The 17,967-nt window shown below is 43.8% G+C and overlaps 1 protein-coding gene across 1 annotated transcript in view; it reads right to left on the reverse strand.

Annotated features, from left to right (window-relative positions):
* CASK (calcium/calmodulin dependent serine protein kinase) overlaps positions 1 to 17,967 on the reverse strand; it is a 286,458-nt gene that overhangs the window by 146,975 nt on the left and 121,516 nt on the right. The window contains 2 exon segments of the mRNA XM_040423804.1: positions 6,158 to 6,333; positions 10,498 to 10,600. Of these exon segments, the coding sequence (XP_040279738.1) occupies positions 6,158 to 6,333; positions 10,498 to 10,600 (279 nt within the window).

A 17,967-nucleotide genomic window follows, 5' to 3' on the forward strand; every position in this document is an offset into this window, starting at 1 on the left:
TGAATGAATGAATGAAAGGCTTATCTTCATTGGTGGCGCAGCGGCCACAGCCCCTCCCCTCCTCCTATGTTCTCTCCTCTCATTGGCGGCAGCAGCAGCACAGGGGGAGGGAGACACTGCTTCCTTCTCGCCTGTGCTGCGGAGGGGACACAGAGAGCGCTGAGAGCAGCGCGTTCTGTGTTCCCAATATGTTATCGGTATATCGGCAAAATAGATACCGATAACGTTCAAAATCCTCAATATCGGCCGATAATATCGGCCAAACCGATAATCGGTCGATCCCTAGTCCCTATTAATATACCATCGGATCAGAGTTTTCTCCAATCCGATAGTATATTTTAACTTGAAGTGTCCCCATCACCATGGGAACGCCTCTATGTTAGAATATACCATCGGATTTGAGTTAGATCGTGAAACTCAGATCAGACAGTATATTCTAACACAGAGGCGTTCCAATAGTGATGGAGACGCTTCAAGTTAGAATATACTGAGAACTGTGTAATAACTTCCCCCTGCTGCCTGGCAGCACCTAATCTCTTACAGGGGGCTGTGATCCGCACAATTAACCCCTCAGGTCCCCCTCCCTCCCCAGTTTTAAAGTCATTGGTGGCCAGTGCGGCCCCCCCTCCCTCCCTCGTATTACATTCATTGGTGGCCAGTGCGGCCCCCCCTCCCTCCCTCGTATTACATTCATTGGTGGCCAGTGCGGCCCCCCCCCTGTATTACATTCATTGGTGGCCAGTGCGGCCCCCCCTCCCTCCCCTGTATTACATTCATTGGTGGCCAGTGCGGCCCCCCCTCCCTCCCTCCCCAGTATTTAATTCATTGGTGGCCAGTGCTGCCTCCCCTCTCCCCCCCCTCCTAATTAAAATCCCTCCCCCCATCATTGGTGGCAGCGGAGAGTTCCGATCGGAGTCCCAGTTTAATCGCTGGGACTCCGATCGGTAACCATGGCAACCAGGGCGCTAATGCAGTCCTGGCTGCCATGGTTACTTAGCAATTTTAGAAGCATTATACTTACCTGCGATGTCTGTGACCGCCCGGGCGCTCCTCCTACTGGTAAGTGAAAGGTCTGTGCTATAAGCAATGCGCCGCACAGACCTTTCACTTAACAGTAGGAGGAGCGCCCAGCCGGTCACAGACAGCGCAGCTAAGTATAATGCTTCTAAAATTGCTAAGTAACCATGGCAGCCAGGACTGCAGTAGCGTCCTGGTTGCCATGGTTACCGATCAGAGTACCAGCGATTAAACTGGGACTCCGATCGGAACTCTCCGCTGCCACCAATGATGGGGGGAAGGAGGGGCCGCACTGGCCACCAATGAATGTAATACAGCACCTGAGGGGTTCATTGTGCTGATCACAGCCCCCTGTAAGAGATCGGGTGCTGCGAGGCAGCAGTCATGTACACAGTTCTTTTAGTATATTCTAACTTGAAGCGTCCCCATCACCATGGGAACGCCTCTGTGTTAGAGTATACTGTCGGATCTGAGTTTTCACGAAGTGAAAAATCAGATCTGGAAAAAAAACTGTTATGCAGACGGATCCGTTCTGAACGGATGCAAGCGTTTGCATTATAGGAGCGGATCAGTCTGTGCAGACACCAGACGGATCCGCTCCGAACGCAAGTGTGAAAGTAGCCTTAAAGATCCACACACAGTTTGTTTTTTTTAAGCTTGCATGTCAAATACATATTAAACTTTCTTTACTTCCTTCCTGTACTAATAAAGTTACATTTCTAGATCCTTAGTTTATACAGAAATTCACATCTTCATTTTCAGTTACTGTATAATGTGACTTACAGTGGGGGAAATAATTATTTGACCCCTCACTGATTTTGTAAGTTTGTCCAATGACAAAGAAATGAAAAGTCTCAGAACAGTATCATTTCAATGGTAGGTTTATTGTAACAGTGGCAGATAGCACATCAAAAGGAAAATCGAAAAAAAAACTTTAAATAAAAGATAGCAACTGATTTGCATTTCATTGAGTGAAATAAGTATTTGAACCCCTACCAACCATTAAGAGTTCTGGCTCCCACAGAGTGGTTAGACACTTCTACTCAATTAGTCACCCTCATTAAGGACACCTGTCTTAACTAGTCACCTGTATAAAAGACACTTGTCCACAGAATCAATCAATCAAGCAGACTCCAAACTCTCCAACATGGGAAAGACCAAAGAGCTGTCCAAGGATGTCAGAGACAAAATTGTAGACCTGCACAAGGCTGGAATGGGCTACAAAACCATTAGCAAGAAGCTGGGAGAGAAGGTGACAACTGTTGGTGCGATTGTTCGAAAATGGAAGGAGCACAAAATGACCATCAATCGACCTCGCTCTGGGGCTCCACGCAAGATCTCACCTCGTGGGGTGTCAATGGTTCTGAGAAAGGTGAAAAAGCATCCTAGAACTACACGGGAGGAGTTAGTTAATGACCTCAAATTAGCAGGGACCACAGTCACCAAGAAAACCATTGGAAACACATTACACCGCAATGGATTAAAATCCTGCAGGGCTCGCAAGGTCCCCCTGCTCAGGAAGGCACATGTGCAGGCCCGTCTGAAGTTTGCCAATGAACACCTGAATGATTCAGAGAGTGACTGGGAGAAGGTGCTGTGGTCTGATGAGACCAAAATAGAGCTCTTTGGCATTAACTCAACTCGCTGTGTTTGGAGGAAGAAAAATGCTGCCTATGACCCCCAAAACACCGTCCCCACCGTCAAGCATGGGGGTGGAAACATTTTGCTTTGGGGGTGTTTTTCTGCTAAGGGCACAGGACAACCTATTCGCATAAACGGGAAAATGGACGGAGCCATGTATCGTGAAATCCTGAGCGACAACCTCCTTCCCTCTGCCAGGAAACTGAAAATGGGTCGTGGATGGGTGTTCCAGCACGACAATGACCCAAAACATACAGCAAAGGCAACAAAGGAGTGGCTCAAGAAGAAGCACATTAAGGTCATGGAGTGGCCTAGTCAGTCTCCGGACCTTAATCCAATCGAAAACCTATGGAGGGAGCTCAAGCTCAGAGTTGCACAGAGACAGCCTCGAAACCTTAGGGATTTAGAGATGATCTGCAAAGAGGAGTGGACCAACATTCCTCCTAAAATGTGCGCAAACTTGGTCATCAATTACAAGAAACGTTTGACCTCTGTGCTTGCAAACAAGGGTTTTTCCACCAAGTATTAAGTCTTTTTTTGTTAGAGGGTTCAAATACTTATTTCACTCAATGAAATGCAAATCAGTTGCTATCTTTTATTTAAAGTTATTTTTTCGATTTTCCTTTTGATGTGCTATCTGCCACTGTTACAATAAACCTACCATTGAAATGATACTGTTCTGAGACTTTTCATTTCTTTGTCATTGGACAAACTTACAAAATCAGTGAGGGGTCAAATAATTATTTCCCCCACTGTATGGCGGATTTACACTGCATGATGCAACAGCCGATTGACGGGAATGAAGCGTTCCTTCCCGACAGTCGGCTGCTCATTTAGTGAAGGAGACTTTTGCATTTACATGCAGGGATCTCCTTCACAGTTATCCCTCTTCCCCATACAGCTGTACTGTTTCTAGGCAGCAGATGACTGTTTAGAACGCACCATCTGCTGCCCAGAAACGATGATTGGAGTGCCTGCATGAACGGCAGGATCACCCAGCGGACGAGCATTTAACTCGGTCATCGGGTGATAGATGGCACATTTAGACAGGCAAATTTTTGGGACAGTGCAGGGTCAGTGCATACAAGTATTTGGGGTACAGCAGTATATACAGGGTGTGGGTTCAGTGTATACAGTTATATGGGGTACACCACTGTGTATATGGGGTGCAAGGTCAGTGTATACAGTTATATGGGGTGAGCCTGTACCCCATATAACTATATACACCAACCCTAGACCCTGTGTAGGGACAGATATAGTGGTGGTGCAGCCTCCTGACGCTGAACGCCAAGTCCATGTAAGGGCACAGTGTACTGACATTTTAGAAGTGGTCAGTGCGCGACTACTCCTATGATGTCACTAACATACCACGTTAAGGCTACTTTCACACTGGCATTTTAGTTTCCGTTTGTGAGATCCGTTTCAGGGCTTGCCATAATGCATTCTGAATGGATAAGGATCTGTTCAGAATGCATCAGTTTGCCTCCATTCCGCTCTGGAGGCGGACACCAAAATGCTGCTTGCAGCGTTTTGGTGTCCACCTGACGATGGAGGCAAACGGATCCATCCTGACACACAATGTAAGTCAAAGGGGACGGATCCATTTTCACTGACACAACCTGGCACAATAGAAAACGGATCCGTCCCCCATTGACTTTCAATGGTGTTCAAGACAGATCAGTTTTGACTATGTTAAAGGTAATACAAACAGATCAATTCTGAATGGATGCATGCAGTTGTATTATCGGTGCGGATCCGTCTGTGCAGATCCATGACTGATCCGCACTAAATGCGAGTGTGAAAGTAGCCTAATTAGAAAACGGTGATATCGCTGTTTCTTAACAACGCAGTATATTGTGAGTACCGTAATCTGCCCGACAATCAGGCCATGTAAATCTACCTTTAGATAGGACTAACCATTCTGTCCTTATACTTGTGTTTTCCCCAGGAAGCCAGGTTCTGCTATTCCGGTGCAGATGGAAACTACTAGCAGAGACTAAAGGAAGACTGTCATCTGCTATATTTCTCTCCCCCCCCCCCCCCCCCCAGCTGCTCGTCGCTCCTTGCACTACAGCCCCCAGCTCCTCCTAGAATGCTTAGAATCACTAAACTGCAAGGAACTTTAGACATCACATGGTCACGTGACCAGAAAAATATAACAACCAGCAAATGCATAGATTGTGTAAGAACAAATAAACATAATAATTTAATCAAATAAGTGTTTTGATGAGAATACAGACTGCTAGGAGGAGGACCAGGGGGTGGAAACGCCCACCCTCCTTTACACTCTGCCCCTTAGGACAGCAGTATTCTGGAACTTTGCAGGCAAGACTGCAGCAACATGGGAAGGAATTTTAACACAGCAGCAGCCATTTTTAATAAATATGGTAGAGAGAAAAGGCAGATAAATGGCAGACCAGCAAAGGAAAACCAAAAACTTGGCCTGTAGCAGGGAAGTAACAGTAGGAACTGTTATGACATACTTCTAGACACGTCTTTAGGTTTAGAGAAAAAGAATGATGAGAGTGCTTCTTTAACGGTGAATTTCCTGGTGATAGACTCCCTTTAAAGAAGTATTCACACAGTCAGTGTTTGGTCAGTGATTTCCATCAGTGATTGTGAGCCAAAACCAGGACTGGAGCCTCCACAGACATAAGGTATAAGGGAAAGATCTGCACCTGTTCTGTGTTTAGAGCCGCACCTGGTTTTGGCTCAAAATCACTGACCGAACACTGACGTGTGAATAAAGCATAAGGCTCACGCACATGACTGCATTATTCATCCGTGTGCTGTGTGTATTTTTTGGTGGATAGCACACTGACCAGTTCTGGTCTATGGGGCTATGCATCCATTTATTTTTTACGGCTCTGTGCTCCATAAACTATTAATCTCCTTTTTTTGTCTATACTGAAGATGAGAATAGCCCTTTCTATTTATGGGAGATAAATACAGAATGCACACAAATCATTTTTGGGGGGACCAAAATATGACATGGCCGTATATAAAGGGAGCACAAACTAGTGAAAGTATGAGGATCACATTAAATGTATTTTATTGGCCTATAAAACGCTGTAATCTAGCAGCGCTGACAATCATATGATACAGGGTTACTCAATGCCAATGAAGAATACCATATGTTAATGCAATAAAGTAACTTCTCCTAATAAACTAATTTATTTCTGCAGACAATTTCCACTCCCTTTATTGGGGCCTTTTTGGTGGCAGGCACATGAAATTCTCTTAGCACCATTCGGAAGAATGGAAAAGTTACAAAAATGTCTGCAATAAATGCGCTGTATGTGAGTATACCCTGAGGCTATGTCCACACATCTGAAATGTTTGTCTTGTATGATTATTGTGTGGCAAGTCCACGGTGTTGTACTATAACAGCAAAGTGGTTGATATTTGAAGAATCTGCGAAATCTGCAGAAAAAGTGGGGTGGCGCTCTTAGTAAATCACCCCAACTACAGACACCCCTGTAGAAACAGGGCAACTTACCTTGTATTTTCCTTTGATAATGCCCTCAAACAATCGCTCCTTTGTGCCATAAAAAGGCAAACAGCCACTTAACAGGATAAAAAGTATTACGCCACATCCCCAGACATCTACAGGTTTCCCATAAGGCTCCCTCTTCACCACCTCTGGAGCCATAAAGTGCGGTGTTCCTACTCGACCTATTGGAAGCAAATTTTTATTAATTAGTTAAAATACATCAGGAAGGTGAAAGTTACAGAAACCATAACACAGGCTAAATGCACTATACAGAAAACTGAAATGACAGAACTAGAATTTGGCCTCACGTACATTAGTCAGACTGGAGTGCACGGACCTGTACTGAACAGCGTACTGAGGTCAGCACAGGATTCCCTACAGAACCACTAAAACAAAGCTTCATCTCTCTCATCTGGACTTCTACAATCACCACTAGTGGACCCACTATGTGCGGCTGTGCCCTAGGAAAGCTGGGTGATGGGAACGGTTTCTCTAAGTGAAGATGCTGCAGCTATTAGATGCCAGATCACACAGGCTAGGTGGAAGAGGAACAAGGCCTGGGCTACATGGACTTTGGGGGGTCATTTGCTAAGCACATCATAACACTTTTTAAAGGAAAGAAAGAAAAAAAAAAAAGACCCATTTTTGCGACTTTTTAAATCCCAGTGCAACATTTTGTTGCACGGGCACTTTTACACCTCTTGCCACTTGGGAGTGGAGGAGGTGTGGCAGGGGCCAGGACTTGGGGAAATTTACCTCCATTTACACCTAAAACTAGGTGTAAAAAAGTAAAGACTTCTCCAGTCAGGGGCTGGTGTAGTTTTTACTCCAGACACATGGACTGCCAAAGATGCGCCTAATGACGAGGCGCACACCTGGTCATAAATTAGACTAATCCTTCGGCAGTGCAAACGGGAAACAAAGGCCTCCAAAAAAAAGTCAGTCCTTGTAAATGACCCCCTTTGTGTAGTGTAACTGATTTGTACACTTGAATGATGGCCACAGTCCACAAGACTGGATGCAACTCAATGGACTCCTTTGGACTGCAGCTGTGGCTCAATTGTTATAACCACAATAAAGCAACAAGTCTCACTGTAGCCTCTTGCATCCTCAGTTGTCAGGTAGGTGGTCTCCACCGCTCAGTCTGAATGGCTGGTGCTCCATGAAGTCTCACCTACATGAACTATGTGGTGTGCTGGAGCTGTTCAACACAAGATTTTAGCAAAACGGCTAGGTGAATATAAGAACATAACCCAGCATTTTGCTAAGGGGATCTGTCACTATTTCACTTGGACTTTGGATGGGGCAGCATAACAATGATGACTGATCACCTTTAAGGACGTTGTTAAAAGCGAAAGTAGCACCAAAGCACTATTCATGTAACCATATTTTAAAGGAGCACTCCCACAAAAATCTTTATTCTTTGACACGTTTGAAGGGTACATGATGTCAATTGTAGTGCAAGTAATCTTACCAGTGGCTATGAGTTACAACCTTCCTTCTGGTCACATGACACAGCTGGGGATCAAAAGGGAGGTTATAACTCATAGCCACTGGTAAGATTACTTACACTACAATTGACGACATGTACCCTTTCAAATGTGTCAAAGAATACAGATTTTTGTGGGAGTGCTTCTTTAAAATATTATTACTTGAATAGTGAAGAAGCACTACCACAAAACTCTTTATTCTTTGACACGTTTGAAGGGTACATGATGTCAATTGTAGAGTAAGTAATCTTACCAGTGGCTATGAGTTATAACCTCCCTTCTGATCCCCAGCTTTGTCATGTGACCAACACTGACTTCCTGTCCTGTGTCAGTTGGAGAGGCAGCTACTTCTGTATTCATTCCTGTGAGGCTCCCATAGGAATACAGAGAAATTGGCTTCCTGTCCACACATAACATTATGTTTCAGTTGGAGAGACAGAGTGTTGGTTACATAACACAGCTGAGGATCAGAACGGAGAGGATCACTTACAAACAGAGTCTCTGGTAAGAAGATTACCTTCGCTACAGTTTACATCATGTACCTTTCTAACAGGTCCGAGAATAAAAACTTTTGCCCTTCTTTAATAAAAGCTGCATTCTATGATGAACATATCTGCATGCAAAATATATTACGCCTGTATGCAGCACAGTCTACTTACTGTATAACACAAAAGGAGGAGAAAAATGGATAAAAAAAAAAAAAAAAAAAGTACAGACAATCAGCTTGTGCAGCAAAAGGAATTACATGGTCCATGAGATCTACATTACACTGAGATGAGGCAACACAAAACTGTACGCCCGCTTCCAATGATACGGTAGTAAGCAGTTTAGGATACTGTGACCCATGTCAGAAAATATATTCATTTTTGGGGCAAATATTAGAGCTGTATGGAAAAGTACGACGAATGTGTAAAACCTTGTTCTGACAGATGGGTTTCAGCATTTACTTTAGTTGCTCTCAATTACCAAAGATAGGTAAGGCAGAATCTCAGTGTTCCAGGTTCGCTGATGCAGTTCTGAAGCCAATGTCAGGAACGGATCATAAAGGGACACATAAAAGAAAGATCTATGAACTAAATCTGAGGCAGCTCTGGTAAAATAAGAGCTACACTAATTGGTATGGACAAAAAAAAAAGTCTGTTTTTATTTCAGATAGTTTCATATACCAGTCTTTTCTTTTTTTTAATCCATAACCCCAGCAGCTCGTGTGAAAAGAATGGAGCGGCCGGTCACACATGCTCGCAGCCACTCCATTCATTTCTATGGGAGTTCCAGAGATAGTAAAGCGTTGTGTTTGTCTATCCGGAAATTCCATAAAAATGGATGGAGCGGCTGCACGCGTGTGTGATGACCGGCCGCTCCATTCTTTTCAGGGGAGCTGCGGGGGGGTATGGGGCCCCCGTTCTCATGATCGGTAGGATCCCCACCGATCTAATGCTATGAATGGGGGATAACTTTTACCATCCAGAATACCCCTTTAAATTGCTTTAAATGGCAAACACAGGCGCAGCCTAAGCAATGGACCACACAATGCGCAGGCACTCTAACAACGTCTACTGAGAAGTAGGTTTTCAAAATTTATTACTAAGGTGCTGCCATGCGTTCAGCTGTTTTGATGCAGTTTTTGAAGCCAAAAATCAGGGGTGAGTCATAAAAAGGAGAAAGAGAGAGAGAGTATAAGGGCAAATACTGCTTGTATTTAACTCACTCCTGCTTTTGGCTTCAAAAACTGCATCCTAAGGGTCATGGTCGTGTCACATTTGCGATGTGACAGTGCTGCGATCTATTACCGCGTGTCCGTACAAGCCGCGGTTTAGTTGGTCTGCATTGTTAATGGTCATGCAGCACCCAGGACACAACCGTGCCATGAGGCCAGACATGCACCCTGCAATCCATTCATTCTCTGCCGGAGATGGTCAAGTACAGCACTCTGTAATTTAAGGCAGTCCCCTAGAGAATGACTGGAGCGGCTGGGTGATGGGACCCCTGTTCTTGGAATCGATGGGGGCCCCAGCGGTAGGATCTCTGCTGATCAGTTAGTTCACCTCTATCCTGGATAACTTTCACTACACATACTACTAGTAGCTAAAAATGCACAAAAATGGCTACTAGGACTGCAGAAAAAAAAAAGTGTATTCACAAGCAAATTGGCATGTAGTATGGAGATTTGCTGGCTGCTGTGTATATGTGCAAATATAACTGGGTCATCAATTTCAGGTTTGTGGTCTGACTCAGCTGTATGAAGGGGCTGTGGCGCTAGGGCAAGAGCTGTGTCCTCTTCAATGTTTACCTGCAAGCCGTCTACATTGCAGTGGCGGTACACTGTAATTCAAGCTTTTCATCCCATTCGAGTGAATGCGAGAGGAAGCTGGAGTAACCCTGCACTATCACTACTATGTGGACGGCTTGCAGGTAAACACTGAAGAGGACACAGCTCTTGCACTATTATAGGTCATCAATATTAAAATCCCAGAAAACCTCTTTAATATAAAGACTACGTAATACTCAACATGAATGTTTAAACATGCACACGACCGTTGTGTGATTTGCGGTGCTCAAATCGCGGATCCGCAAAACACGGATGGCGTCAGTGTGCGTTCCGCAATTTGCGGAACGGCACGGACAGCCTTTAATATAATTGCCTATTCTTGTCTGCAAAGCGCAGACAAGAAAAGGACAGGTTATATTTTTTTTTGCGGACCACGGAACGGAGCAACGCCATGTGCTGTCCGCATCTTTTTTTGCGGCCCCATTGAAGTGAATGGGTTCGCATCAGTGCCGCCAAAACAACGGCTCGGATGCGGACCAAAACAATGGCCGTGTGCATTAGGCCTGAGAGAGAGAAAAATAACTTACCTCCAGCTACTAAGCCAGACTCGCCCAATTGTATTGCAACTCCAAAACCACCAAGCTTGACAGGGGCAGAATTTTCTTTTGAAGCGAGGAGTACACAGTGTGGCTAAACAAAAAAAAAAATGAAGACGAGTGAGCACATTGCAGATGAGAAACTTAATTTTTTTTAGGTTGTCAGATAATTGCACAAAGGTTCCCTCTCCATAAAGATAATCCACATAAGAAAAATGCATTAGGACTAGGGTTGCACAGGGGATAGAAATATCAATACTTCAATGCCATGTTCGGTTCGATACCGACACTCGCCTCACATTTATACTACCCCATCATCAACTGCCTCCTCACATAATGGGCAACTTGGCATTAAATGTGTATATTTTTTTTTTTTTTTTACATAGTGTTGGTTTGGTTTTAATATCCAAGTCAAGTCCAAGTTCTGGTATCGTGACAACCCTAATTAGGACAGAACTCTACACAGCTATGGCTGCCCTAACACGTCATTTGTTCCCTATGATTTCGCAGCAGTTTGGAGGAAACTAAGTCTTTCTAAATGAAAGTACCAACATGTCACTGGTTTGTAGGGATCAAGTGATTATCAGGAAGTGCCTCATTTCAGTAGTTTGTGACATTTTCAGGTGTGATGCCAGTAGATGCCAATCACACTCGACCACATAGTGCTTTAAGGGTATGTTCACAAGGCAGACTTGCTGCAAAAATAAAAGAATAAAAGACTCCATTTCATACATTTGAACAGAGGTTTTGTTAAATTTTCTTGATCATGTGAGATTTTTCCGCACCTTGACTGGAGTCCACATGGGGTAAATTCAGTTGATTGGACATGATTTGCAAAGACACATCCCTGTCTATATACAGTTCACAGCAGACTATGCATATTGGAGCAAAAATCAAGCCATGGAGGAGGAAAAAATCTGGAGAACGGAACAAACAAAAAAACAAAAAACATTCTGCTGCACTGAAGGTTCCCAAGAGCACAGTGGCCTCCATAATTCTGGCTGAGCTCCAAAGATCCTGTGTGCAAATGGGACAAATGTCCAGAAGGTCAACCATCACTGCAGCACTCCACCTACTTGGGCTTTATGGCAGAGGGGCCAGAAAGAATCCTCTCCCCAGTAAAAGACGCATGAAAGTTGGAAAGGAAAAAAAAAAAAAAGCCCCCTCAGACTGAGAAACAAGATTCTCTAGTCTACTAAAACAAATAACTTTTTGGCATCAATTCTAAGTATAATGTCTGTCGGAAACCAAGCACTGCCCAATACCACCCATAGAGTGAAGCATGGTGGTGGCATCATGCTGTGGGGGTGCTTTTCAGTGACTGGGGCAGGGAGACTGTTAAAGGTTGAGGGAAAGATGAATGGAGAAAAATATAGAGATACGCCTAATACACACGACTGTAGTGTGTTTTGCGGTCTGCAAATTGCAGATCCGCAAAACACGGATGGCATCCGTGTGTGTTCCACAATTTGCAGAACGTCACGGACAGCCATTGATATAACTACCTATTCTTGTCCGCAAAGCGGACAAGAATAGGACAGGTTATATATTTTTTTTGCGGACCACGGAACGGAGCAACAGATGCGGACAGCACACAGAGTGCTGTCCACATCTTTTGCGGCCCCATTGAAGTGAATGTGTCAGCATCAAAGCAGCAAAAACTGCGGCTCGGATGCGGACAAAACAATGGTTGTGTGCAAGAGACCATACTCTTAAAGTGGTTGTCTGAGTTATGGTTTTTGTTCTTTGTATGTTTCTAACTAGGCAAATGTAAGGACTTTACAATTCACTTTCTTTATCTCCAGTTGCGGTTTTCCCAGATTTCATTGAGGATCACATAACCTGTGATGTCAGCCTCTCTCCCTGCTCTGATGATGTTTCGTGCACTAGCCTGAGAGCCTGCACTGGCTGAGCTGCTGCTATCTGTTCTACCCCTGGATTCTTCAGAGAGAAAAAAACTTTAAACCCTTCAGTAGCAAAGACTCAGGGCTGAAGGCTTTACTGAGTAGCTGAAGGCAGTGGAGGCAAATGCTGGGCACAGAAGCTGACAGACTAGAGGAGTTCTGCAGAGCATTGCACAAGAACGGTGGGAAGATCATGTGTGTATCAGCAGTGTCATTGTACAGCTGGGACTTTTAGTTCTACACATATAACATGCTGCTGAGTATCCTAGCAGGCAGACATGTCACTCAGGGCAGCACTTGTATTCACTCCACTTTGCAGAGTAGGGGGAGGGGCAGAGATTGTTGTTATTGCAGGAAAACAAAGGGCCAGAAGAGAACAAAGGAAATTAGAAAATATATTTTTTGCCTAAAACTTGCTTAGTTTAGTTATATATTGCTGCCCATCAGATTTACAGTGCTATATTTATTTTCATAATTCGGAGAATCCCTTTAATGAAAACCTGCTCCAGAGTGCTCTGGACCTCAGACTGGGCTGAAGGTTTACCATCCAACAAGACTTCACGCTAAGCACACAGCCAAGACAACAAAATGAGTGTGATGCTCTAAATATCCTTCAGGGGCCCGGCCAGAGCCCTGACTTGAACCTAATCGAACATCTCTGGAAAGACCCGAAAACTGCTGTCCACTGATGGTCCCTATCCAACCTGACAGACTGCGAAGATCTGCAGAGGAGAATGGCAGAAAATCCACTAGCTCCAAAGGGGCTTCAACTAAGCACTGAGTAAAGGGTATGAATATTTAGGTCAATGCAACTTTTTTTTGTTTTGTTTTTTTCTTTCCAATAAAATAGAAAATATGTTTTCACTTTCTCATTATGGGGTATTGAGTGCAGAATGAATGGGAAACATTTGAACCTTTTTTTTTTAATTTTTAATTTTAGCACAAGGCCACAACATAACAAAATGTGAAAAAAAAAGGGAAAGGGTCTGAAGACTTTCAAAATTCACTGTCTGCCAGAAACTGGTATAAATTAGTGCCCAAATCTAAACCAGTTTACAGCTTGTGTATCTATTCTCTGGTGTACGGACCGACAGAAGATGTGTCAGATGGATAAAGGCATTCACTTCCTTGGTGCATTTCACTCCAGCACATGTTGGGTACAACCTGGCGTATAAAATACTATTCAAAGAACCCCTCAGACGGCACGTCTACCATTCAGCCAAGTTTGATGTGTTTCTAACCACCACCTATAGGATGGTTTACTTTGCAACTACATTTTATTTTGGGGCATTTTAAGCCGTGCCTCCATTCATGAGACTAGCTTACAACCCTAACCTGGCTATTACCTAATGCAATAGTCGTTGGATGGGTCACTTGCATGCTTTTCACAGACAGACATTCAGAGGCAGTGTAACAGAGTGCACTACATTGATACCGACATTCGCAGCTGCTGTATTACCAGAAGGAAATAAACTAAAGAGCTCTTAGAAAACAAAGACGCTCACAAAAAAACAAGGAACTCTTCATTTTGCAATCTTTCCAACCACTTCTGCATATGTATTTCCCACTTAGAAATAGGTGACAGAGCATTCACTTGACTCCGTATTTGCTGCAGATGAATGTACAAGCCTATTGAGAAAAGGCATTAAAATGTGAACTACATTACATGAAACTAAAATTAATCTACTGCCTTCGGCTTCTTATAATCTAATCGTTTAAGAGCAGATTTGATATACACCGATCTATCAGAACTGCTGCACAACTGAACACTGGCTGAAAATCTGTGCATCACATAGGAATCCCATTAGGAAGTGAACGGGTACGACCACACGCTCAGGTTTTCTTAAAGCAGTCAAAATCAAGTGTGGATCATAAAAGGAGAAAGTATTAAAGTGGTCGCCTGCCTAAGAGCTCGTTCACACGACCCTATGTCTTTTTCAGTGGTTTCCGGGCCGTTTCAGTTTTTATTTTTCCCAGTAGTGTTTGCGGTTCCGTTCTTCCATAAGGCACATACAGTATACAGTAATTACATAGAAAAATCTGGACTGGACATAAAATTTTCAATAGATAGTTCCGCAAAAACAGAGCGGATACGCAAGACAAACAGAGTACATTCCGTATGTGTTCTATTTTTTGTGCGGACCCATTGACTTGAATCGGGCCACGGAACGTGATTTGCAGGCAATAGGACATGTTCTATCTTTCAACGGAACGGAAAAAAGGAAATGGAATGCATACAGAGTACATTCCTTTTTTTTTTGCGGAACCATTGAAACGAGCCTTCAGGCTACATGCACACAAACGTGGTTTGGTTCTGCATCGGAGCCACATTTTTTGTGGCTCGGGTGCGGACCCATTCACTTCAATGGGGCAGCAAAAGATACGGACAGCACTCCGTGTGCAGTCAGCATCCGTTGCTCCATTCCGTAGCCCCGCAAAAAATAAAAATAAAATAGAACAGGTCTTATTCTCCGTTTTGCAGACAAGGATAAGGATTGTTACAATGGATCCGGGAAAAAAAACAGACGTCAATTATTATTTTTTTGCGAATCCGCAATTTTCGGACCGCATCACTGGCCTGGGCTAGCTCTGAGTTCACTGGGCCTGCGGTAAACAGTGAGAAAACCATACATAGTCCCCAAACTATACATTCTGGAACAGTTTAAACCATTTTCTACAGCTTCTTAGCACTTTTTTGACAATTATGCTTTTAGCCTATTTCACACAAGCACATTCAATGCGAGAAATACGCTCTGTGTCAGAGGTATTTTGTGTCCTGAATGCTGCTCCTATGACATGGACTCAGGGAATTATAATGCTGTGTGTTCCTGCCTGACCTCAACTCTAATGGTTTGTACTGACTGCATTATGTGAGTCCAGATCACTACAGCTGAAGTCAGGCAGGAGCACACAGCATTATAAATCATTGTTGGTCCATGTCAAAGGAGCAGCATTCAGGACAGGCAATACCTCTGACAAACGGAGCTTATTTCTCGCACGGAATATACTTGGGTGCAGTTGCCAGAAAGACATCTATACCAAATCACAGGTCTGCACCCCATCAATAGAAGCAGAGACCAGCCCACTGATCACGCCAGAAGTCATTTGGTCATTTCAGCCTATGCTGCTGTTGCCCACAGTACAACTATGAAAGACAAGTCTTTCAATAAGGGCTCGTTCACACGACCGTATGGCTTTTTCAGTGTTTTGCGGGCCGTTTTTTGTTTCAGTAGTGTTTCCGGTTCCGTACCGTTTTTCCGTATGGCATATACAGTATACAGTAATTACCGTACATAGAAAAAATTGGGCTGGGCATAACATTTTCAAAAACGGAACAGATACAGAGTACATTCCGTATGTGCTCTGTTTTTTTTTTTTTTTTTGCTGACCCATTAACTTGAATGGAACGCGATTTGCGGGCAATAATAGGACATGTTCTTTCAACGGAACGGAAATACGGAATGCATGCAGAGTACATTCAGTTTTTTTTTTTTTTTTTTGCGGAACCATTGAAATAAATGGTTCCGTATACGGAACTCAAAAACCGTTTGTGTGAACGAGCCCTAAATGACAGTAGGAGAGGAGGAGACACCTCACTATGTCCCTGCCCCAGCAGAACACAAACCATTCTTTCATAAGGCCCCCACTAACAAACTTACACGTGAAACTACAAGGAATTTTATTTGCCAACGCATCCTAGACCACCAAAGGAGACCCTTTTTTTTTGTTGTTTTCAAGGAGTTTTAGGGTACTTTCACACTAGTGTAATTTTTTCCGGCATTGAGTTCCATCCTAGGGGCTCAATACTGGAAAAGAACTGATCAGTTTTATCCTAATGCATTCTGAATGGAGAGCAATCCGCCCCCTGGCCCGCTATTCGTCTGCATGGGATCCCCGCGTCACAGTGTGCATTAAAGTCCTCTGAGTGTGGTTTCTGTGCACTCACCACACATGGATATTTTTTTTTAAAAGGATTCATGAATTCCCTTCTCATCTCTTTTAGTGCTCATCAATAAACATTTTAGTTTTAGCGCCTCTATTTATTCATCCGTGATTAGCTTTATTTCAGAGACGCAATACCCTTATTTATATAGTCCGTGAATTGCAATCCGTTCAGGATGCATCAGGATGTCTTCAGTTCAGTCTTTTTGCCTTTTCAGGACGGACATAATACCGCAGCATGCTGCGCTTTTATCTCTGTCCAAAATTCCGGAACACTTTCCGGAATGCTGGATCCGGCATTTTTTCCCATTGAAATGCATCAATGCAGAGTCCGGATCTGTTTTTTGCGGTCTGCACATGCTCAGACCACAAAAAATGTGAAAAAAAATTAATAAATGCCAGATCCGGTTTTCCAGATGACACCAGAGAGACGGATCCGGCATTTCAATGTTTTTGTCAGACGGATCAGGACATATGCCATCAGTTTGCATACATTTTGACAGATCTGGCAGGCAGTTCCAGCGACGGAACTGCCTGCCGGAATCCTCTGCCGCAAGTGTGAAAGTACCCTTACACTCAGTCTGTAAACTTGCATGCTCATATCGTCCAAGTATGCAGAATTTCTCTATGGGGATATGGAGACAAGCAGCTGCTCCTTAGGCTACTTTCACACTGGCGTTTTGGCTTTCCGTTTCTGAGATCTGTTCAGGGATCTCACAAGCGGTTCAAAACGGATCAGTTTTGCCCTAATGCATTCTGAATGGAAATGGATCCGCTCGCCTCCATGTCGCTTTGAAGGTGGACACCAAAATGCTGCTTGCACCGTTATGGTGTCCGTCTGATGAAACTGAGCCAAACGGATCCGTCCTGACACACAATGTAAGTCAATAGGGACGGATCCGTTTTCACTGACAATATGGCACAAAAGAAAACTGATCCGTCCTCCATTGACTTTCAATGGTGTTCAAGATAGAGCCGTCTTGGCTATGTTACAGATGATACAAACGGATCTGAACGGATGCAGATGGTTGTATTACCTGAACAGATCCGTCTGTGTAGAGCCATGACGGATCCGCACCAAACGCGAGTTTGAAAGTAGCCTTAGCACTGACATATTTCCCCTGGGAACAAACAACTGAGCATTTTTAAATCCAAAATCTGAGGCGAGTCTGGTGACCCTCAAACACTAGATTGTTGGTCTAACCATCTAAAATCAGTGGGTTTGGACAACATTTACCTAACATGTATGGGCCCCTTTAGTGAGGTTTACTATTGCAGGTGGTGCTAGTCTCCAGTCTGTAGAGATGTCTTCTGGTGCTGCTGTACTAACAGCCGGGGACCAAGAAGGGGGAGACAGAAGCAGTGTATGACCGCTTCAGGTTTCCATTTTGTAGCCTATGTGCGCACTATTTAGTGAGTGACACTGACACTGGACTGGAGATCACATGTCTGTCTCCTGGAATACCAGAACCGCTGGGTCCTAGCAAATTCAGATGTTCTGCTGTCAGTGACATTGTACCCCAAATAAAGTTTAAAAAATATATATAATCCACCATAATAATTGTTTGTACCCTAACAGATAAAGTTAGTGTAATTAAACTACATGTGGAAAAAA

This window comes from Bufo bufo, chromosome 3 (genome assembly GCF_905171765.1).
Source record: "Bufo bufo chromosome 3, aBufBuf1.1, whole genome shotgun sequence".
Taxonomy (NCBI): domain Eukaryota; kingdom Metazoa; phylum Chordata; class Amphibia; order Anura; family Bufonidae; genus Bufo; species Bufo bufo.